The following is a 23,103-nucleotide window of genomic DNA, read 5'->3' on the forward strand; positions in this document are numbered from 1 at the left end:
ATACAATGAATTTAATATTATAGTATTAAATACTCTACGGAACCCTAAACCATTTATTCAACGTAATCGATGGATGATTAAACTCGAAAAGAAAAATACTTCGTTAGACAATTTTATAGTAAAAAATGCATCTTATCATTCTTATCACTCTCGATATTATTATTATCACTAGATTTATTAGTTAATTTTTTATAGAAAAGATTTATTGATCATTTAATTAATACAATTCAAATACAATGAATTTAGTATTATAGTATTAAATACTCTACGGAACCCTAAAACCATTTTATTCAACGTAATCGACTGCATGATTAAACCGAAAAGGAATACTTCGTTAGACAATTTGATAGTAAAATAGTATCTTATCATTCTTATCATTCTCGATATTTATTATTATCAGTAGATAATTATTAGTTAATATTTTTTTATAGAAAAGATTTATTGGTCATTTGATAATACAATTCAAATACAATGAATTTAATATTATAGTATAAATACTCTACGAAACCCTAGATCATTTTATTCACGTAATCGACTGGATGATTAATCTCGAAAAAGAAATATACTTCGTTAGGCAATTTGATAGTAAAATATCAACTACAGTCTGACGATATAATAAAATGAGGCAAAAAAAAAATATTGTGGACACGAAAAGCCCTTAAATATAATTAAATCAGTGTTTTGAAAATCGGACCGGACCGGCCGGTTCAACCGGTTTAACCGGGAACCACTGTCTAGTCGGTTCAAATACACCGATTGAACCGCTACTAATGAACCGGTCGGAACCACTGAACCGTTTAAAACCGGACCGGCTGAAAAACAGAAAAAAAAATTGGGAAAAAACCAGAAAAAACCGTCAATTTTTTTAAAGTAAACCAACGACGTCGCTTGTTAAACGAGCCAAGTCAAACTCGAGTATTGCTAAGCTCGACTCGAACTTGAAAACTTTAAAAGTAAGCTCAACTCAACTCAAACTCACGAGCTAAAAATTATCAAGTTCAACTCGAACTCAAAAATATAATATTGAAAACTTGAACTCAAAAAAATTTAGAAGCTCGATTGAAGCCCAAAATTCAAGCTTGATTGAAGTGAAGAATAGTTCACTCAATGCTCACCATAAGACTCCTGATTTTGAATGCAAATTACCTCTATTATTTATAGAAGTTAGTTGGGATGCTCTTATATGTTTCTTAGCCAGTGAGATTATTTTGTTCTCATATTTTACTCTTTAGACTTTTGGGATGCTCTTCTATGTTTCTTACCCACGTGGGATTGTTTTTTAAAAAAAATTAAACCAACAATATCATTTTGTTATGATTTTTTTAGCCCTAAATTTTTTTAATTATAGATATAATTATATTTTTATTAATATGTTTTACCTTAAATATTATGTTGTAGTCAATTTGAATCATTTTGTTTCACTTGATTTATGGTTTTAACTTATATGTTATAATTTGTTTGAATATGATTGTGATATAAAAAATTATTTTTATTAAATTTTTAGTATTTTTATTTAATTTTTAAATAATTATGACGTTGGTCCGTTCTTCCGACCGATCGGATTGGTTCGACGGTTGAACAGTGAACCGATAGCATGCCCGGTTCGCTAACCGATCCGGTTCTGAAAACCATGAATTAAATTTATTTAATTAAAACTGAAAATTTATTTATCTATATAACTATATATACAAAAATATTCTAGGAGTTATGTAATAGCAATCTTTTTAATTTGGTTTTATTATCCGTAATTTTTATATCTATTTTTATTATGTAATACGTAATAGTAGAAAATATGATTATATTGATATGAATTGCCGTTCCACATCTCATCGGAACAGAAGTCTTCAACCAACGTGTGACCCCCCAGAAAATATCTTCCAGTGGTGATGTAAGTTGCTGATTTCTGTTAATGAGGCTGTTGACATTACGTGCTCCACCTTCCATTTCTCTTATTTTATTTACTTTTATTGCCGTATTGTTCAATCCACTGGATTCAGTTCTGTTCAATAAATAATTCATGATTGCATCACTTGTCTACCAATAAATTATTGGATAAGAAATAAATAATAATATGGGAATTCCCTTGTCAAAATGATATCCCTCCTTATTATTGCTGCTGACTGGCCGTGGTAAGGATTTTTCCAGAAACATGCAGTCAAAATCCAATAAAAGCTCAGCTACTTAACTGCCTAACACCCTCGTCTATTTAATTCGACCGACTGAGCCGACGATAGCTAAGGATAACTGATAACTTCAAGCTGTCTCAATAATTTGAAGTCGAGTGCACGTATAGTTTCTATATATATTTTCATGCATTTCGCTTCATAAAGAATATGAGAAACAGGAACCGTTTCATTAAAGACAAAAAAATTATAAAAATGGCATGTATTATTAGTCCCATTTCAAGGGCACTGCACCTTCCGAAGGCCTACAGTCTCATTCTCACACAATGTTAATCTCCTATATATTTTCATGCATTTCGCTTCATAAAGAATATGAGAAACAGGAACCGTTTCATATAAAGACAAAAAAATTATAAAAAATGGCATGTTATTATTACGTCCCATTTCAAGGGCACTGCACCTTCCGAAGGCCTACAGTCTCATTCTCACACAATGTTAATCTCCCGAAGAAAACTGATAATCTTTCTCCTTCTTTCAAGGTAAGCAGCTCTCTTTCTTACTGATCATGACAATTGAATTAATGTAATATATATATATATTAGATTGTTTTATAATATATATTTATGGTAACTGAGCCCTTTTTGAGCGAACTGCAACTTGTTTTGGTTTTGGTGTCCTGAAAACTGCGGTCAAGAACCTTTCAGTTAAGTTGCTTGACGCTTTTGTAGATTCTTCTTTCGAGTTCGTTGACTGCTCTTCGGACACAGATCAGGTATATATATGTGTATAGATAGATATGCAATTGCATATAGACATATACGGAAGGTTTCTAGGTTTACCTACGTTTGCAAATGTTGGACAGACAAACACTGCTCCAGCTAATGAATTGAGAGAAGCTGCAGTTGTCACCAACATCCATGGCGATATTCCAACTGGTTTTCCTGAAGGAGTCTACATAAGAAATGGTTGGTTTTTTCTTCTTCTTATACTCTATTACCTGATTAAATAGCTCACCACATGGCATCTACACAGCATGAGATATTAACATATGAGATTGTAATTTATATTTGATTGATGGTTCGAATATCAAAATTACTGAACATTACATTTTCCCATGAAATCAAAGATAAGGTTTTGGGTGATTGTGACGTGAGATGGATGGGGAATTTCTTTGTTCAAGGTCAATTTTGATATAGTTACACTTGTAGGACCAAATCCAACGTATGGAGGATTAAAGTCAACCGAATCAATATTTGGGAAGTCAAGTCCGATATGGCTTGAAGGAGAAGGAATGCTTCACGCTTTGTACTTTAGTAAAGACACTAATGGGAGATGGACTGTTATTTACAATAACAGATACGTGGAAACCGACAAATTCAAGCTTGAAAAACTTCGAAACAAACCCTCTTTTCTTCCTGCCGTCCAAGGGGATGCTCTTGCTGTTTTCTCCTCTCACTTGCCCAATTTGGTGGGATTGCTCGTCCAAACTAAATTAACTAAGCTTTGGGTTCATAAAGAAGAAGTTTGATTTAAGCATGAAATTGACATCCTTATGTTTGTTGGTATTCTTCAGCTGAGATTCGGAAAACCATTCAAAATATGAGTAATACCAACGTGTTGAGCATTCGGGAAGTTTACTCCATTGCTGAAATGACTTGCCTCAAGAGATTGACATCTTCACACTTGAAACTTTAGGTGATTGGGATGTCAATGTAGCATGGAACCGACCATTTACTTCCCATCCTAAGGTACTTGATCAAATCTACATGAATGTTATTAAACATAAGATTTTACTCAGTCATTTTTTATATGCCAGAGAGCTCCAGGTACTGGGGAGCTGGTTACCATGGGAATTGCAGCAACTAAACCTTTCGTTGAACTGGGAGTAATTTCAGCTGATGGGAAGAGATTACTCACAAGTTGGATCTTAAAACTCGATAGATGCCACTTTGCCATGAACTCGGAGTTACAAAGGTTAAATTTTAGTGTTTTTGTATGTCTGGTTTGGAAACTGCCAGCTGCTTAATCAAAGCAATTAATATTCCAAGGGGGGTTTGCTTTAAACAAGTATAATGTGTTCTTGGATTGCCCATAACTGTAGACGTAAATAGACTTGTACATGGTGGCCAGTGAGTTCCTAATTCTAATCTTTGATTCGTTATCAGAATATTCCTTCGTGGCTTAACCAAAAAAAAAAAAATTGTTTACGCAGGTTAATAAAATATGAAAGTGAAGGATATGCAAGAATTGGTATAATGCCTCGCTATGGAGATGAAGATTCAGTCTGTGGTTTAAAGTGAAACCAAATTGCACATTTCACATTATCAATTGCTTTGAGGATGATGATGAGGTAACTTATCTCCTAAATTATCTACCGTGAATTATGTGGCTATTTGAAATTTGAGAGAGCTATATATATATTATATAGGTGGTTGTACGGGGGTTTTAGAGCTCTTGCACAGTCATACCAGGACCTCACCAGGTTCAAAGCAATTTGAGTGGTTTCCAGCAAAGTTTAAGCCTGGTAACCGATGGAAGATACCATTTCAGAAGACCAGCTATTGTTCATCGTCCATATGAATGGAGACTGAATGTGCGAACCGGAGATGTGATGGAGAGATTTCTGACAGGAAGCAGATCATTTCCCCATGGAATTTCCTATGATTAATGAAGCTTTTGTAGGTGTCAAAAACAAGTACTGTTACACCCAAGTATGTAATTGCGACCCAAACTCCGCCTCAGGTAGTAGAAAAACATAACCCCCCTTAACTTCAGCTTGTCATATTTTAAGAATAATAACATGTCCTTTTTTTCATGTGGTTATTTCAGGCATGGGGAGATTTGCAGGCCTTGCCAAACTCAACTTTGGAGAGCAAAACACTAGGATTTCTCTGGTAATTAATACATGTTTCTCATGCATTTCTTCTATCTTGAATGAATTTACTATCCCGAACTTAAAATGTGAAACTATAGGCTGGAAACAGTAGAAGGATCAACCAAAGTAGAATATCACATGTTGAGAAGAACACATATTGTAGTGGAGCTGCCTTTGTTCCTAAAGAAGGTGGTGTTGAAGAAGATGATGGTTGGATTATCACATTTATTCACCACCAAGATACTAATGTATCTCAAGTAAGTCGAACAAGTGTTTTTGTTTTGATAATTCAAGGAAAGATGGGTTCATCTGATCTGTATTCTGCTTGAATTCCTGGATTAATTCATTCAGGCTTATATAATTGACGCCAAGAACTCATCAATGAGCCAGTTGCTAAATTACACTACCATGCAGAGTCCCGGATGGTTTTCATGGAGCTTTCATGCCAATCCAACTGCAAAACAGAATCACAAAAATGATTCCTGAAATCTGATGAAACTGTCGCAGCTTTTGAAGTATTTATCCAACGATTTGTTAGCCAATTTTTCGTATACTAATGTTTTGAACAATAAAGCCTCAAACATGGAACATTCCAGTGACCTCCCTCAGCTAAGTGTCTGAGGAATCAAAACATACATTTCAACATGATTATTTTCATAGAAATGAAAATCTAGCTTTTCCACCGATCCAAAAAAGTCTCTCTCAGAAATATGATATATCTTCCAACAATTCAACATATGTTCCCATCCGTCCACATCTGTTTGTCACTTCTACTCCTGCACTCGAATTCGATAATCCTCCCACAGTTTTAACCCAAAATAAGCTCTCTGCTCACATTGTCTTCTTTCTCCCTTCTAGGCCATGCCAGGATGCCATCATTAACTCCCAAGATCACACCTGGAAAGCACAGCCTAAACTCTGTTAAACAACAGGCTTAAATCAATAAGAAAATCAATTAATCTCGAGTAGAAACCGATGAGGCATAGCTTACACTTCTTTTTTTTAGTGTAGTGCATCCCATGTGCTTGCTTTTCAGTTTAACCACCTGTTCTCCAGATAACAAGCTCAAAATAGTATGCATTTAGAGTACGTAAGCTAAACAAATTTAAAAAAAGCTAAAGTCCCAGTCTTTGTAGCCTTGCCCTTAAGGTGGCAGCTCCTCGCAAGGCTGCATTAATTCGTAATTAGATTTTAGTTCACAGTCCTCCGAAATCTCTGTATATGATACTATTAATGTTATGATCGTGAAACTGATTGACAAATTCATCCCAGTATCATGTTTCAGCTATTTCCTATTAGCTGTTGGTGTCCAACTAAATTAATGGTGCCTTTCAGCCATAGAAAATAATCAGTAAAGGGAAAGGGTATAGAAACATGTAAATTTTTATTCGGATGAAGCAATTCGAACAACCTGTCGCTGCTCCAGCCGTTAGGGTCATTATATCACCACTTGTTCTTGCAGTCATTGCAGAGTTGACTACTGTCAAGATTTTGGTCATGATCAGCTCCCATGTCCTCTGCAATCTCAATGCAGTGCGAGGCAACAAGAGTGGCTGCAGATGTGATAGCAGTCGATACTTTAGACGATGTCTTAATACACGTAGATTCCATTTCTGGCAACATCGCATTAGAAGCCGCTAGTGCTGCAACGGCGGCTGCAACTCCGGCCACCGAAACAGCTGCATGAAGTTGTGCATTATGGGTCTAATTTCCTGCTTCTTCCTCTCTTTCTGATCCTTAAACCATTTCCTCATTGTTCTCCCTCTTACAATGCTCTTGTATATCTTCAAATTGGAAATAAAACCTATAATGGTAACTGGTAAGTATATATGATGACACATTGATAAAGAAAACATAGAATTCTTTGACAACAGATTGGATAAAGAAAAGAAGGGTACGGATTGCCTTGAAGCAGTGGTGCTCGAATGATCTCTTTGAATATTTCCAACAGAAGAAGCCGATGAAGACTTGTCATGATCAATGGCATTGGAAGGTGGTATATGCGTGTTGGCAAGTGCTTTGGAGAGTTCCATTGCTGACAGACTCCATGATCTGGCAGGAAATAAAACCTATAATGGTAACTGGTAAGTATATGATGACACATTGATAAAGAAAACATAGAATTCTTTGACAACAGATTGGATAAAGAAAAGAAGGGTACGGATTGCCTTGAAGCAGTGGTGCTCGAATGATCTCTTTGAATATTTCCAACAGAAGAAGCCGATGAAGACTTGTCATGATCAATGGCATTGGAAGGTGGTATATGCGTGTTGGCAAGTGCTTTGGAGAGTTCCATTGCTGACAGACTCCATGATCTGGCAAGATAGTCCATTGATTCTGTAGGAGTTTCAGGAAGCGGACAAGACAATTGCAACCACCTTGGGGAACCATTCTCGTCTATATTTGAAGCTTCTTGACGAGCTTTTTACATTGCATGAGCTCACTAACGCCAAAACAACCCATGTTAGCACCCTGATTTCTCAAGAAACATCAAAACTTTGTAGTAATAATAATAATAGTAAAATCCCTTACTTTCAAATTTGTCCACCTCTTCACTTAGATTCCAACAAACACAGCAAGAAGAAGCCAATGAAGATAAAGAAACTGTTTGACATTTACCATTGGAAGTGAATCTGAAATGCATGGTTTTCCTTTATTGGGAAGAAGAAAGAAAAAAAAGTAGAAGGGGGGATATATTCTATTGCATTGTAATCTGGAAAGGCTCCCCCATTAAAGGCACTTCATCTTTGTCCTCAGCTTCCTGTATTTCAGCTTTACATATTATAAACAGAGTAAAGGAAATTCTTTTTATTGAGCGTCATTATTACAGGAGTCCTCTTTTGTCACCATTACCACTGGCCAAAGCTAGTGCCGAGGGCCCTCTCTTCCACGCCCATTGTTATATTAATATACTAAAGCATTTGTACACGAACTGATTAAAGTTTATTTGTAAAGGTTTTTACTGTTATTAATAAACCCATGTATGTACGTATCTCATTATGTAATATTTGTGTGGTCGGAATCGAAATATTTTGGATCGGATCATCGGAAAGTTATGTGTTTTTGAATAAGGATCTGACAAGAACTTATTTTTGTGCACTGCAGGAAACAGACCATGTGAAGTTCCGTTATTGGTGGAGTAATGAATAAGAATACTGGTCTGACAATTATCTTTCCCGATGTTGCTATTCATTAATTTATTATGGGAATATAGCGTATTTGAAAATGGTCTAATCTCATCCATTTTATAACGTCTTGGTTTACATAAACACGTGTATGATTCATTTCATTATATAATTGTTAACATTACCAACAACCACCAAGTCTAATGAAACTAGCAGTATATTTCTTAAAATTATTAAAAGTTCCAATCATAATTTTTACAAATAAAATAAATTGAATTATGAGATTCGTTCTTAATTCTGTAGTACTAGATCTATTAAAAGATGTACCTTAATATAAATGTATTGATTTCAAGCGGACTATCAAATTAATTAATTAATATATTGAGTTAAACAGTGTTTGATTTGATTTAAAAATTGTTTGATGTGTATTTCACTCGACTCATTTTTCCTTAAGCTCGATACAATTTTATTCGACTCTTATTCGTTAAAAATTTGTTGTTCGTTAAATTCATTAAAACTTTTATCTCATTTCTTAAATATATGTAAAATTTAGTAATATTAATGTAAACCTTAAAATAAACATAGATGAACAAAATTGAGTATTTAAAAGCCTGAATGTCACCCCATATTGATAAATAGTGGGATGGTATTTGATCCATCGGATTTCACTTGAGTTTGCCTTTGCACCTGCCTTGGGACTCTTCATGTTCCAGTGAGATGTGAACAAGTTTTTGCTCAACTAAGTGTCACAGTTGATGTATTTGATAAAGTGGAAACACTTGTCCCAGTTTAGTAATCAACCTGCCGAACCCGTTTCTACGCTCCCCAAGCTTATTCTTTTACTGATTATTCTAAATATTTTTGTTGATAAAAATATATCAATTAAACAAGTTGATGTGGTTGTATGGTATGTAGTCATCCTTTCACTAGACCGGGGTTTGATTCCCATGACATCATATTTTTGGCTGATATAATTCATTTTAAAAAAAATCAATTGATTGATTACAATATATTTTATTAACGTGACTTACCACATTAATATTTTAATATACAGAAAAATATTAATTATTAATTAATTAATAATTTTCGTTCAATCAAAATATATTTTACTTCAAAAAAAAAAACTAAAACACTATAAAAATAAAAGATAAAATGAACTTTTATACAAATAATAGATTCTAGTTTTATCGTTGCGACTATTTAAAGATAATTTTCATATCACTTCAACATCACTGGTATTGGTAAATTAAACTTTCTCATATCCAGCCGACAAAGAAAAGAGGTTTTCCTGTACCAATCACTTAGCTGAAGATAATCTGTGAAATGACGGCACCCAGCTGCTTGAAGCACTTGATTTGCTCACAAGGCCATTATTTGCAGCTTCAGTTGGCTCCTCTGCATTCGGTAGATTCTTTTGCAATGCACCAGGAAGAAGCGCGGGGCAAATGAAATAGATGACATTGCTGCACTTCAACAGTCATATCCCACAGCAGTTGTTTTACATTAAACTGCCTATTGAATGAAGTAGATCAGCTTGACTGATACTTATTCCAGAAAAAGAAGAATTGAATATGAAAGAACCTCTCCTGGTAACAGCCCCTACCTCCAAGGGTGGCGTCAAAGCCCTGCCTTTCATCTTCGGTAGCAAAGAATATTCTTTCCCGTTCTCTTTTACATTTTTTCATATGCATGCATCTTTTTCATACAACCTTTTTTCAATCTGTGACAGCAAGCGAGGTGTTTCAACATGTGGCGAGTGTGGGGTTATTACCGAACATGATACTGTACTTGACGACAGAATATGGTTTGGAAAATGCTAAAGCAGCCAACTTGATCTTTATTTGGTCAGCTTCCAACCAGTTCACTCCCATCGTCGGTGCTTTCCTGGCCGATTCCTATGTGGGAAGGTACTTGATGATAGGATTCGGATCCATTTTCAGCTTCCTGGTAATCCCTTTTTTTTCACCATTTCTTTAATTACCTCAACTTTCGGCATTATTGATGATGTAAATATTTTAGATAATTTGTATTTTGTTAATATTTGTGGATTTTGTCATTAATCGCTTTAAATTATTGGTGGGATCTGGAGAAGTCTAATACGTCATTTCCTACGATTCTATTGGGCTATGTAAAGTATTCGTGGACCACAGTGTTTTTCAATAAATACAAATCTGGATTTTCAATAATAGATCATATATTATATACATAAATGTAATAATCGGTGAAGTTATATGTCGATTGGTTATAAAATATAATATATATTTTTTAAAGAATTTGAATTTAAACAAATACGTTGGTTAAATATGTACATTGTCAATAAGTTAATAAATTTTGTGAATAAATATTATATTATGATTACTGATGAAGCTATACTTCGGCCACTTCCCTTATTTTTTATAATTAAAAAAAATACATGGGTAAATACCAAATTATATCTTTTAATTTAGTTAATTTTGATTTTATCTCCTCATTTTCTATGATTAATTATACTATCATCTTGAACTGTATCTTCGCTCCGTTTCTTATAATCACCCCAAATTACATTACAAACTGATCGAGATTTAATCTGTTATTATCTATTATGAAAATGGATAGATTAATTACTTGAGCTTTTATGATGCAGGGAATGTTTCTTTTATGGTTAACAGCCATGTTTACACAAGCAAGACCTCACTGTGACAAATTTAGTAGTAGCAGTTGTGAATCCCCCACAACACACCAACTTCTGTTCTTATATTCTTCATTAGCACTAATCTCTATCGGAGGCGGTGGCATAAAATCATCTTCCTTAGCGTTTGGTGCAGATCAGCTGACCAAGAGAAACAATGTGGCGGATGCAAGAACCTTGGAGAGTTACTTCAGTTGGTACTATGTTTTCGTCCAATGTTCGGCTCTAATTGCATTTACATGCATCGTTTATGTTCAAGACAAGTTAGGATGGAAAATGGGATTCGGGGTTCCTACCATTTTAATGCTCATTTCATGTATTTTCTTCTTCTTGGCATCGCCATTGTATGTCAAGTTGAAAGCCGGGAAAAGCTTGTTAACCGGTTTCGCTCGAGTTCTGTCGGCCTCCTTTCGGAATCGACACATCGAATCGAATGGAGTCCAGTTTTTCAGAAAAGGATCGGTGCTTCACGTACCAAGTGAAAATTTGAGGTTTCTGAATAATGCTTGTGTGATAAATGACACTCAACAGGATTTAACCTCGGATGGAAATGCTTCAAATCCATGGAGTCTTTGTACAGTAGATCAGGTAGAAGAGCTGAAAGCATTAATCAGAGTGATTCCGGTCTGGTCTACGGGAATCATCACCGCCATGACATGTTCTTTGGATTCTTTTGTAGTTATTCAAGCAGGTACCATGGACCGCCATATAACTCCGAATTTCGAAATTCCAGCAGGTTCATTTGGTTTGTTTTCAATAATCACATTTATAATAGCCATTGCATTGTATGATCGGGTAGCTCTTCCTTTAGTATCAAAGATTAAAGGAACCGGTTCGCCTTCGACTCAAACAAAGAATGGGGATCGGACTTGTTTGGTCTTGTGGAGCCATGGTATCATTAGCAACCGTGGAGTATATTCGACGGGAAATCGCGATCCGGCAAGGACTTTCGGATAAACCGCAAGCCATGGTGCAAATGTCTGCAGTATGGATTCTGCCATATTGTATCTTGGGTGGCCTGGCTTCGGTTTTCAATGGAATTGGACAGGCGGAATTCTTTTACTCTGAATTACCTAAAACAATGTCTAGTGTTGCAGCCAATCTTCAATCATTAGGAGCATCTGCAGGCAGTGTGGCGGCAAGTTTTGTAACGAGTACAGTTGATGTTGTAACTACAAGAAGAGGGGAAAGCTGGATTTCCAGCAATATTAACAAGGGACATTACGATTACTATTATTGGCTTCTGGCTGCCTTGAGTGTTGTTAATTTATCTATTTTTTAGGTTGCAGCAAGGCTTATGGTCCTTGCCAAGGAGAAGAGACTAAGGATCGGGCATCTGCCAAAGAAGATCGCGATGATTGTTAGTTTCTTAGAATGCAATAGATGCAAATGACAATTACAAATTTGCTGCCTTCGTATTCAAATATCGTATAATCTTATTTCATTTTAAATTATATGTTTAGCACCACAGGAAATTTAGAAAGCTCGGAAGTTAAAGCCAAAGAAAATTTAGACTAATTAATTATTTTTAAAATGATGTTAATTTCATTTTTATATATTTTTTATTAAAAAAAGAGATGTCAACTGATTTTTTTTTATAAATGATTCTGCTCATAAAACAATCTCCCATGGTAGACCTCAGTGACATCAAAACCATGCGTTTCATCTGTGGATTAAATTATATTTATCGTAGATTAAATGAATTTTTATTTGAAAAATGTACTTTCAATGTTTAACGCAATTTCAAAGACTTATTTTTTTTATGATTAAAAGTAATAATTCATTTGATTTTTAGATACAATTAAAAGAGTTAATTTGATATTTAAACATTATTATTATTTTAAGGTTGAGATATCTATGTTTAAAAATCAAAAGAATTATTCAATTGACGTTTGTTTTTCTTTTAAATTTGTAAGACTACTAACATTATAATTTTAATACTCTTATGATGATCATTTGGGATTTAACCCGTTCATTTATATTTTTAATCTCTAGTCGATCATGAATCCTAAAAACTTTCTTTGGGTTAATGGATGAATTTATCGTGAGGAATGCAGATTTCAATTCTAAAATCACTGATATAATAAGGATTATTATAATTCACTATAAATAATTAATTAATATAGATTAATTAACCCAGTGTGAAACATGGGTGTCATACTAGTCATTTCTATTTGCCTTGGTGGGGCTACCTAAAATCACGTCTTTAGTTTGCCTTTAGTTTGTGGTTCTGCTAAAGAATGCAATCAAAGATCAATCTATAATCATAGTCCAGGGGGTTTGGAAAATGGAGACAAACCAAATATACCTTCCACATCAACAGGAACCTGAAGAGCAGTTTTCAGGACCTCTGGAGTTGTGGTCGTCCCTTTCCAAGTATTGAACCATGGCCCTCCTCCCACTTCTAGTGCTGCCATGTCACTTTTTACATCCAAGAGTACCTGCATATTGATTTGAACTCATTACAAGTGATTTGAACATATTGAGTTCAATGAAAATCTATTGAAAGCAACTTCCGAAGACGATACCAATATAGCAACGAGGGCAGCAACCAAAGTTATAGGATTGAACAAAAGTAAATACCAACAGAATCTTTAAAAACACAAAACTATTGGATCACTGAACCTCGTGTTTCTACGAACAGGTAAGTTCATAACTGCCAAGAAAGTAACAAAAACATACCTTCCCCTTAGTGCCACCATATTTCTTTTCCCATATCTTCAAACTTAGATTACCAAAACAAGTGTCTTTACAAGCAGGAGCAAGGCCAGCCTCTTTTGTTGGAGCACGCAGTGTTGTACCCGGATCATCTGTTGTAGCCTCTAACTCAACCTGCTCAGAGGCAAGAACCAAATACATTAAATACACTATTAGACAGAACAGTAGTTTTACAATCATTTAGACCCTAGCATAATCTACTTGTAAGTTTTAATGATCCACGAGGTCTAAATATCCATTGATATTATGTTTGCAAATTTCAGATATTTGGTTTAAAAACTCTCGACACTAGCACAACGATGGGAAAGAAACATCACCAACAGCTGTAAAATATTACCATATATGCCTCGTTCTTCCCAGCAATGTACCAGTAACCCCAGTGAGAAATTTCCCATGATAGAGCTCCATTCCATGGCACAAATTCATACAAAATCCCATCATAATGCACTCCAATCTGCACAAGCAGTAAAAAGGTTCATTCGTATACCAAGTTATAAAATCTAGTAGTTTGAAACAAAGAATATATTTTGTTCAGAATACAAGGCATATGGGATGTGACAATATCCAATTCAATTCATAAAAACTTTTATACGGATACCACAGTATATGACTAGTGACTCATGAAAAGAAGGATGTGGTTTGAACGAGTTCTCTAGGAACATGATACTATAACAACAATAATAACACTTTAGAATCAGTTTTCTTTAACAGCAGACCCACTGAAGCTCGTACTGACAATAAACAAGGGGAACATCCTAAAAATATATGTCCAAGATTCCTGTTTGCATAAAAATGACAAGCAGATTTCATAGAAAGGAAACTTAGGCCAAAGTGGAAAAATCAACAGGACATTTATGATAAAAGAAACCATTGTAAACACGTTTCCCCCTTCTCTTTCCTTCCATTCTATAGCTTCTATTTTATTTTCAAGCTACAACAATCATTAACCGACTCAAGAGATGCAAGGAAACAATAAAATTTGATAAAACTCAAGTACCAATGCAGCATCTTCAAAGGTCTCTGTCAGGCCAGGCAGTTGCCTCAATCCACCACCAGCAGTCAGTGCAACTTCTCCGCTTGCACCTTCAAAGACATTACATTGAACCTGTAGTAATATGTCAATGATCATCATGGTTAATAGAAAATGATTAAGCCCGATGCAATGGAAAACCCAATGCAACCAAATGTCTAGGGTCAACATGATCAATAGTTAGATAAGCATTCAGGGAGGCATGAAGGAAGGGAGATTTACCCAAAACCATTTTCTAGGGAAGGCTCCACCCCAGTTCTTTTCCGAGTATGAAGGGGCATCTTGAAACTCAAACATTTCACCATCCCACTCTATCCAGCCTGCAACCCAAAGTCATAACTGAGAAAACATTCTGAACAGAAAAAATGGATTTCTTAAGAAATTAAATTTCAGTTATGGTGATAGGAAAAGATGGTGAACAACATAGCACAATGAGCAAAGATGCAGACTAAAGACTAAAGAGAAACACGAGGAAAGGAATTCAAAGTTTAATTGACAATAGGAAGGAGACAAGCAAGTGCCTGTTGAAAGTCCACCAGCCATGCAAATTTGCCAGTGGGGTTCAAATATGGGAAAAGCTGCAAGCCAGCCAGCTGTTGACTTCTGCTTGGACCCAACATCACCCCATCCATAGACGGGACGAGTACTGTACTGCCAACGTGCAGTTTTAACAGTGTTGGCATAATGTGTTCTGCAATTAAAATCCAAACCAAGTGAAAAGGGATTGCTGAAATAACTGATAGTAAGTTAGACATTTTACTCAAATCTAATTTCGATTAACATAAAAGTCATAAATCACAACATAGAGTTTTGAATAAAAATAGTAAATGCAACTTGATGGAAGAACCAGTTCTATTCTGATGGCATGTTTGTTATGCCTATGATTAAACAAGGAAGAGAACCCATGACCATGCAGCAGGAATACTTCAACAAGAGAGCATAAATACATCATCAAATATAATTTTTTATACTTTCTTCTCATGAAGGAATAACACTACTAGTTCTTTTAAGATATCAATAAAAGGATATTTCATTTCTTCACACTCTGGAACAAAAGCTTAGTAAACATTCAAACCTAGTTAAATGCTTTACTTTTCTGTAGGAAGAGCAAAAATAACGGTAGAGAAAAACTGAGTTAGTACATATGTTTAATGCAAAATCATGCTTATGAGTTCAATATGAGGAGGCACCTTCCATCATCGCAAATAAAGCCTTGATGCCAAAGTGGGCTAACTTGAAAGCCTTCCAAAACTTTACTATTGAATTCCTACGAGGAACAGTAGGAGAAACATGTAAAGTTTACTAAGGGTAAAGACTAACCAACATAAAATATCCCATAGCAGCTGCATAGGTTTTCTTTGCAGGGATTTTCCTTCAAATAGTAGAATCCAAAAACAGCTTATTGACCTGAGGAGGAACCTCCTTACTGGGAGGTTGTAAGTCTTTGTTGGCTAAAAAAGTATTCCCCAACATTAGCTCATGCCTGCCTATGCAATAAAAAATAGCAATTAGTCATAAAACACTGCCATTTATGCATTTTATCACTGCACCGTTAAGGTATAATCTAAAGAAACAACAAAATACAGATGATCATAATAGTAAACTAACTCTAGCTAACAACTAAACTGATAAAACTGCACTCAGTTATAAACATGATGCTTGGACGACCAAAGAGTCTCTAATTAGAGGCCAGAATAAAATATCTTTGTATAGCCCAAAATTAAAACTTTAAACAACTGAAAGAATCTCAAAAACTGTGACAAACCAGATATTAACAAGACCAAAAGATTAAGTGAAAATGATGCATTAAAAATGGATGAAAAATCACAATGCAATAAAATTCAGAGGGTGAAGTGGATTAAGATAAAGTTAAATTTCCTTAGTGAGAAGAAATCGATATATCAACATTCAGTTAGAAAAATTCAGGGCAAATGACTGAAAACATGTTCACTAGGTTTTATTAGACAGTGAGAGAAGCTCCACCTTCTCTCTAAAAATTTAGGCTTTTTCAAAAATTTCTTTCTTTATCCCCTTCGAATCCTTTAGATGGCGAGTCAGTTGAGAAGATCTGGTGGGAAGAATTACGTTACAGTTATTATTTTCAATATTCCAGATTGTCTTCATTATCAAGGTCTTAGGTTATTGTTCAATAAATATGGCGAGGTGGTCGATTCTTTCATTCCTAGCAAAAGAAGCAGGGAGGTAGCAGGTTCGGTTTTGTCCGATTTTCTAGAGTGGAGGATGCGAGGAGGGCTATCATCTGTGCCGATAGATCTTGGATTCAAGATAAAAGGTTAGAGTTTTCATGGCGAGATTTCAACCTCGTGATGTTTTCTGGATGAAAAAGTTTTCTGGTTCAAATTCAGCTGTGGTCAAGAGTAGTGAGGCAGATGTCAAAGAGGCGCCCATTATTGGTGTAGTTGACGAGGATAAGCTAATTACTCTTAGAGATAGTTTGGTTGGTTGGTGCAGAAAATTTATGAAAATGAAAGAGCTAGCTGCTTTTATGCACAAGGAAGGCATATTAGGCCCGAAAATTATGAGGTTAAGTGGTTTACCTATTTTGATCATATTTGAAGATGAAGAGAGTATGGACTATACTCTAAAAAATCATATTGGAGCGTTGAATAAATGCTTTGACAAAGTGGATTTGTGGTCGGAAAACTTTCAGTGTAGCAGCCGACGGGCATGGTTATCATGTAGAGGGATCCCACAGTTTGTGTGGTACCATTCAACTTTCAGAAACATTGCAGAAAATGGGGAACTCTTATCTCCATTGACGTAGGAACCTTTAATCCTGGCTCGTTTGATAGGTCCTGTTTTCAGATCATTACGAACCGCAAAGATCGAGTGGAAGAATCCTGTGTTTTGAAAGTCGGGGAACAGTCTTTTACAGTATTTGTTTATGAGTTTGAACCTTGCTTTAGCCCAGATTCCGTCTGGGTTGATTCGTCTGTGTTGGAAACGTCAGTTGCCTCCCCGTTGCTCACGGAGGGAGCTTATTGGTGTCTCGCCAGTTAAGCCTTCCGAGTTGGTGGTAGATGCTGGAATGTTTTCTCGAGTTAATCTTGATTCCAATAATATTAAGGAAGCTCAGCTAGAAACTCGAGCGTGGTTTTGAAGGCATGCATACTGGTGTGGAACGTGTGGTTTAGGTGCCGAGGAAGTAGGAAATGGTCCTTGTTCCGATGAGGTATGGGCTGTGGAAGTTGTGTCCTCGATAGTCCGTTACGGGACAGCTGCGCATGGGTCTGATTGCCAGATGAACGACACTTTTAATTCTTTGGAGGTAGCTAGGGGGCGCAAGTGGGGTCTAATGTGCATGGGCATAAGCTATCGTTTTGTGATAACCCGACAAATTGTAATGGGGCATCTATGCTTGGTTCAGTTGGCCAGAGGAGTGCAGATCTTAATATTTTGGAGGAAGCTAGTGGGTTACACGTGGGCTCAGGTTTGGATATGTGTAATGCTAGAGTTGATAGTGCAAATACGAAAGATGTGCAGCACATGTTTCTTGATGTTAGTGGTAGGCGTTTGGCTCCATTTAGAAATGTTGGTTCACGGCAGACCAAGGTATTATTAAATAGTAATAGTTTCTTGGAGATCCCGAATGTTAGTTCGGTTAGTGGGACAATTGTGCAGGATTATGACTTGGAGAGTGTTAGTAGGGCGCACGTTGGGTCTAAGGATGTAAGTAAAGATAACGTGCAGCTGCCAGTTGTGCCGTCCTCGACCATACCTACTGATGGATTTAAGGTATTGGTGGTACACGAGGAAGTGCTTGCTGGTCAGGGGATGGGGCTATCGAAATCCGAGAAAGTGGATGGGCGTCAGAGACAAAGAGCTTTGGAGGAGAGAAATGCTATATTTAGTTCTCTCCGAAATTTTCAAGAAAAATTATCGGCCCACCAAAGGAAGCCTCGTTAAAGTCAAAGCAAGAATTCTCAGAGGAAGGTGCATCGAGAGGAAGTTTTTTCTGATCTTGAAGGCTCTAAAGTTGGAGGTTCGGATGGTCTATGTCGACAAGTCGAGCTAGAAGAGGCAGTAAGGCGGAAGAAGATTCTTGTACTCTTCGTGTGAAAGTTCAGGGCTTTTTATTTTTGATTTTGGATTTTATGGTTTGGTTCAGCTTTGATATTCGGCTTTTGTTTTAGTTGTTTTGTTTGTGTTGGTTTTCGGGCTTAGTTCAGGTGTTAAGTCTGGTCAATCATTTTTGTGATTGTTGTTTTTGCTTAGATGGATTTCGCTGTGTTAGTGTTGTTGTATAGGGTTTTTCCGGCTGTTTTGGGTTGTTTGTTTATGTTGGAGGAGGCGATTCTGGTTGTATCTTATGTTTCTTATGGTTAATGAAATCTTAAGGCACTCTTTTCCTCCTTCTGCTGATTAAGGAGCTTTTCTACAAGCTCCTTTAATCAAGAAGGAGATTTTTAACGAGGCCTTCAATTCCTATAAAAAAAATATATATATAAATTAACCCTCTAATTTGCTACATATCCAAAAACAGTTATAGGAGGTAACTTCCCACCCTAAATGCTAGTTTCTCGGGACGATGAGATGATAAAACAGTCTACAATGAAGCCAAAAAATTGTTATTCCTGCAGCAACTATACTAAATAAGAGACTTTTAGGTCCAATAGAATGCAGTTTCATTACTACATAATTACTCACGAAAAATTGGTGGCCATAATAAGATCAGATCTTAGATTAAAATCTGATGAAACAAATAAAGGAAAAATCTTACTTCCCCAAAAATTTTGAGATTCATCAGTGTATTGGCATATATACTTGTCATCAGCACCAAGAATTTGAGCCCCAACTCCAGTAAATCTAGGTCCGTGCAGCAGCATTTCCAACTGTGTCAGTTTCCTCCTAAATGCAGGATTCTCTGCTGAGTACATGAAGCAAAAGCTCTGTTTTCGTTCTGGGATTGATACCTTAAAGTACCAACCCTCAAAAAATTGTCGAGTGGTTCCATCGAAGTGGTACCTGTATTATACAGCTAAAGCTTTTCATCAATTATGCATAGCACTACAGAGCCTTTGGTTAGTTGATCGCCATTAAGAAAGTAGCGTCAAATATTCTGTAATTGAGACTATAGCAAAACAATTTCCTTTATACTCGATAAAGTTTATATATATATATATAAAGGAACAGTTTAACCTTTAAAACGCACTTAAAAATTTCTCTTTGAAGTCTTGGCTTTACTTCTATATAATTCATTTTAAAACCATCGTAGTTTTTATTTCTCCTTTTATTGATAATCATAATGAATTAATCAACAGTAAGGCTAGCTCATAACCTTCACTTTTTAATCATTTGAAATGAAACAGAAAAAAATTGCTAACAAAAGCCGAGTCAAACTACGATCTGAATAGAAGATTTTCCAAATTTCAACTTAACTCAATCAAATTCATAGAACACAACTGAACAGAAAGCTACCCGCTGTGAGGAGTTCGAGTGTCTAGATTAGCCGGCGTGGGGACATAAACCGGATTAATGGAGACGGGCCTCTCGGCTACCGGAGAAGACGTTTCGGTTTTGTTTTCAGCGGCGAAGCTGCAAGCAATAAGCGGCGAGTTCGATCGAAACCCTAACCTAAGAGGGCGGATGCGTCGAGAAGAGAATCCACTGAAGTTTGAAGATTGAAAGGATTTAACAGGAGAACGACATCCAATATAAAAAGAAGTGAAACGGCAAAGCTCGTTGATAGAGTAAGTACTTAGCTCCATTTAATATCGCAAGATGACAATCAGAAGAAACAAAATCTGAAACTTTTAATGAAAAAAGGGAAATGCTGAATTTTTCTTTTAAACGGTTAATGTAAAAATAAGTGATTAAAATATTTCTAGATGCTGAATTTCTACGTTAGGTGACCCAAATTAAATTTATAAAACTTTAAAATTTTTAATTTAAAATAAAAATATAATTTATTTATCAAAATTTTCTTAAATAAAAAAAAAAAAGAGAAAATAACCTCAGTGATCAAAAATCCCATATAATATACGATTTTAACCAACTTTTTCCGGATTTGCCAAAATGACCAACAAAATCGCAATGCGATCGCTAATTCGTAATGCGATATCCATTATCGCAAATCAATTTCCAGATTCGCAACGCGATTATGACTATCGCAATGCGATTTTCCAATTTCGCGTTGCGATTTTCCTAATTCGCAATGTGAATAAGTAAATCGCAATGCGAATTTGGAAAATCGCAATGCGATACTGACTATCGCAATGCAATTTTCCTAATTCGCATTGCGATTTACATAGCGCCATTCGTATTAACGCGTATTTTTTTTTCAAATTCCAAACACGAATTTTTTCTTAATAAATCGGAAACTGAACCGTCCACAGTAATCGCAACTCATAACCTCAAACCTAAAATCACAACACTCAGTCCCATCTCCATCTCTCACTCTTTACGGCGAAATCCGTCCCCATCTCCGAAGATTTTCGTCCCCATCACCGGCGAAATCCCTCACAACCATTCACAGTCAAAAATCCCTCACAATCATTAAGAAATGGAAAATCAACCTCCGAGGGTTAGTTTTTTTTTTATTTTTATTTTAAAATTTTTGCATTATTTTAGGTTTTTCATATTGAGATTGATGATAAGTTTACTGGTAATTTCAATAATAGATTAACCATTTCACTTATATTTCTTATTAAATTCATTCGATTGCTGCCAATACTGCTAAACTGTTTAGCCTGTGAAGTTAGTATTTGTCTTTGTTTTGTCTTTTGGTTGAAGTAATGCAGAAGAATAATAGTTTCGAGAATGAAAATCGCAACGCGAAATAAAAATCGCAACGCGAAACCAAAATCGCATTGCGATTTTCATTTCGCGTTGCGATTTTCATTTCGCATTGCGATTCTCTCGTTGCGATAGTCATTTCCGCGTTGCGATTCTCATTATCTCGTTGCGATTTTCATTTCAACCAAAAGACAAAACAGTGTTACAAATTTTAGTTTCAAGAATAAACTACTATTTATGTTTATTGTTTTTGGTATATCTTGACAGTGTACTTTTTGGTATATCTAACTTGGTATGTTTATTGTTTTTGTAGAAATTTTTTTTCGGCTTCATTGACATTAAGGAATAAAGTTAGCCTATCCACTACAATTGCTTCGAAGCTTTCACCTGCACAAAGAAAATTGTTTGAGGAAACCTGCTTCGGGCCATGGCTGAGAGTACAGCATCCGAGTGGAGATGCTAATTTGACCCATTTGTGGCTTCAGACCATGACTAGCGATCTGCCCGACAGTATACAACGTGGTGAGGAAGAGATATGGTTTCATTTTCCACCGGAGTATACTTTTTTTGGGCGGAAGGAGTTCTGCTTAATCACTGGTCTACGATTCAGACACGATGATGTAGGCCGGTACACTCGTCATATCACCCGCCCATCATTGTTATACAGGGTTTTTCCCGATGAGTCAATAGAGAAGCCGAACTAACACGTCGACGATATGAAGAAATTGTTTAATAAGAAAGATAGTTTTACTCGGATGAATGACGTCGATGTTGTCCGAGTATGCCTTCTACTACTTTTGTATGCCGGCTTTTTAGGCAGAGAGGCCAGACAACCTATTCCTCAGGAGCTAATATTATTGGTAGAGGACCTAAATGCATGGAATCTGTTTCCGTGGGGTTCGTATATATGGAAAGCTACCTGGACTAAGTTGTCGTCTGCCTTTGATGACCGCAAAAGTTTGCGGGGCGATGGGTCGAAATACACTTTGTCAGGCTTTGTTTGGGCCTTTAAGGTAAGAATTTCTATATAATGTTTTCAAAATTATAATTAATTATTTAACAATTACTAATGTTTGTTATTATATTGTTTGTAGATTTGGATATTCGAGGCCTTTCCCGCCATGAAGACATATGCAATAAAAATTTCAAATGATATTCCCAGGGCTATTTCCTGGAAGAGGAAACGTCTGTTGGATTGGGAAGACTTAATACCATATGCGACAATAAATAATGTAAGTTAACACAAATACTATCATATATAAACAAGTTATTAATAGTAGACGTTTAACTTTGTTTGAGTTTTTATATTTTTAGGAGGCCAACATTCCATTAATGAGACTGACACCCACGGAGGCTGAGCTTGCCACTGATTGGTGGCAAGCTAGTCAGCGTTTTCTTGATGGCACGAATGATGAGCAGCCTCCACTTCCTCCACTTCGAGAGCCATCACCTCACCCAGAGCCATCACCTGATCGACCCGACTATACACCTCTACAACGAGAGCCACCACCTATCCCGTCACATTATCGAGCCTCTTCTCCACCATCACCTCATGATAGGCGACCAGCAAAGACGCCACGACTTCTATCTCCCTGTTCTCCACCTCCACGGGATGAGTCAAGGGAGTTACGTGATGAGGTCAATGCCTTGCGTGAGGAGATCAGTACTCTACGCGATAACGATGGTGCATGGCGTGTGGAGGTGTCTACTTTACGTGGTGAGGTTGCCGCTCTACGTGAGATGGTAGTATCGTTGCAGAATGAGGTTCATACTCTACGCAACGAGGTAAGTTTAAGATTTTCCATATT

At 36.2% G+C, this 23,103-nt stretch overlaps 2 protein-coding genes and 2 pseudogenes across 2 annotated transcripts in view; 2 read left to right on the top strand and 2 right to left on the bottom strand.

Moving 5' to 3' along the window:
* Positions 1–2,904: 2,904 nt before the first annotated feature.
* Positions 2,905–4,109, top strand: LOC120136519 (annotated as a pseudogene).
* Positions 4,110–5,806: 1,697 nt separating this feature from the next.
* On the bottom strand, positions 5,807–7,759 carry LOC120136528 (annotated as a pseudogene).
* A 1,796-nt stretch (positions 7,760–9,555) lies between these two features.
* The window catches only part of LOC120136539 (protein NRT1/ PTR FAMILY 1.2-like), a 29,793-nt gene continuing 16,245 nt past the window's right edge, over positions 9,556–23,103 (top strand). The window contains exons 1-3 of the mRNA XM_039152541.1: positions 9,556–9,764; positions 9,853–10,070; positions 10,747–11,221. Of these exons, the coding sequence (XP_039008472.1) occupies positions 9,695–9,764; positions 9,853–10,070; positions 10,747–11,221 (763 nt within the window). The 5' untranslated portion in view covers positions 9,556–9,694. The remainder of the gene's footprint in view (positions 9,765–9,852; positions 10,071–10,746; positions 11,222–23,103) is intronic.
* Positions 12,873–20,283, bottom strand: LOC120136179 (tocopherol cyclase, chloroplastic-like). The gene is made up of 10 exons (XM_039152290.1): positions 19,979–20,283; positions 19,281–19,525; positions 15,947–16,026; positions 15,730–15,806; positions 15,061–15,230; positions 14,762–14,859; positions 14,507–14,614; positions 13,847–13,963; positions 13,474–13,623; positions 12,873–13,232 (listed from the first exon to the last, which is right to left on the bottom strand). Exons 1-10 carry the CDS (start codon positions 20,266–20,268, stop codon positions 13,056–13,058), a joined length of 1,512 nt encoding a protein of 503 aa, XP_039008221.1. The 5' UTR covers positions 20,269–20,283; the 3' UTR covers positions 12,873–13,055.

This window comes from Hibiscus syriacus, unplaced genomic scaffold (assembly GCF_006381635.1).
Source record: "Hibiscus syriacus cultivar Baekdansim isolate YM2019G1 unplaced genomic scaffold, ASM638163v2 tig00001825_pilon, whole genome shotgun sequence".
NCBI classification, from domain to species: domain Eukaryota; kingdom Viridiplantae; phylum Streptophyta; class Magnoliopsida; order Malvales; family Malvaceae; genus Hibiscus; species Hibiscus syriacus.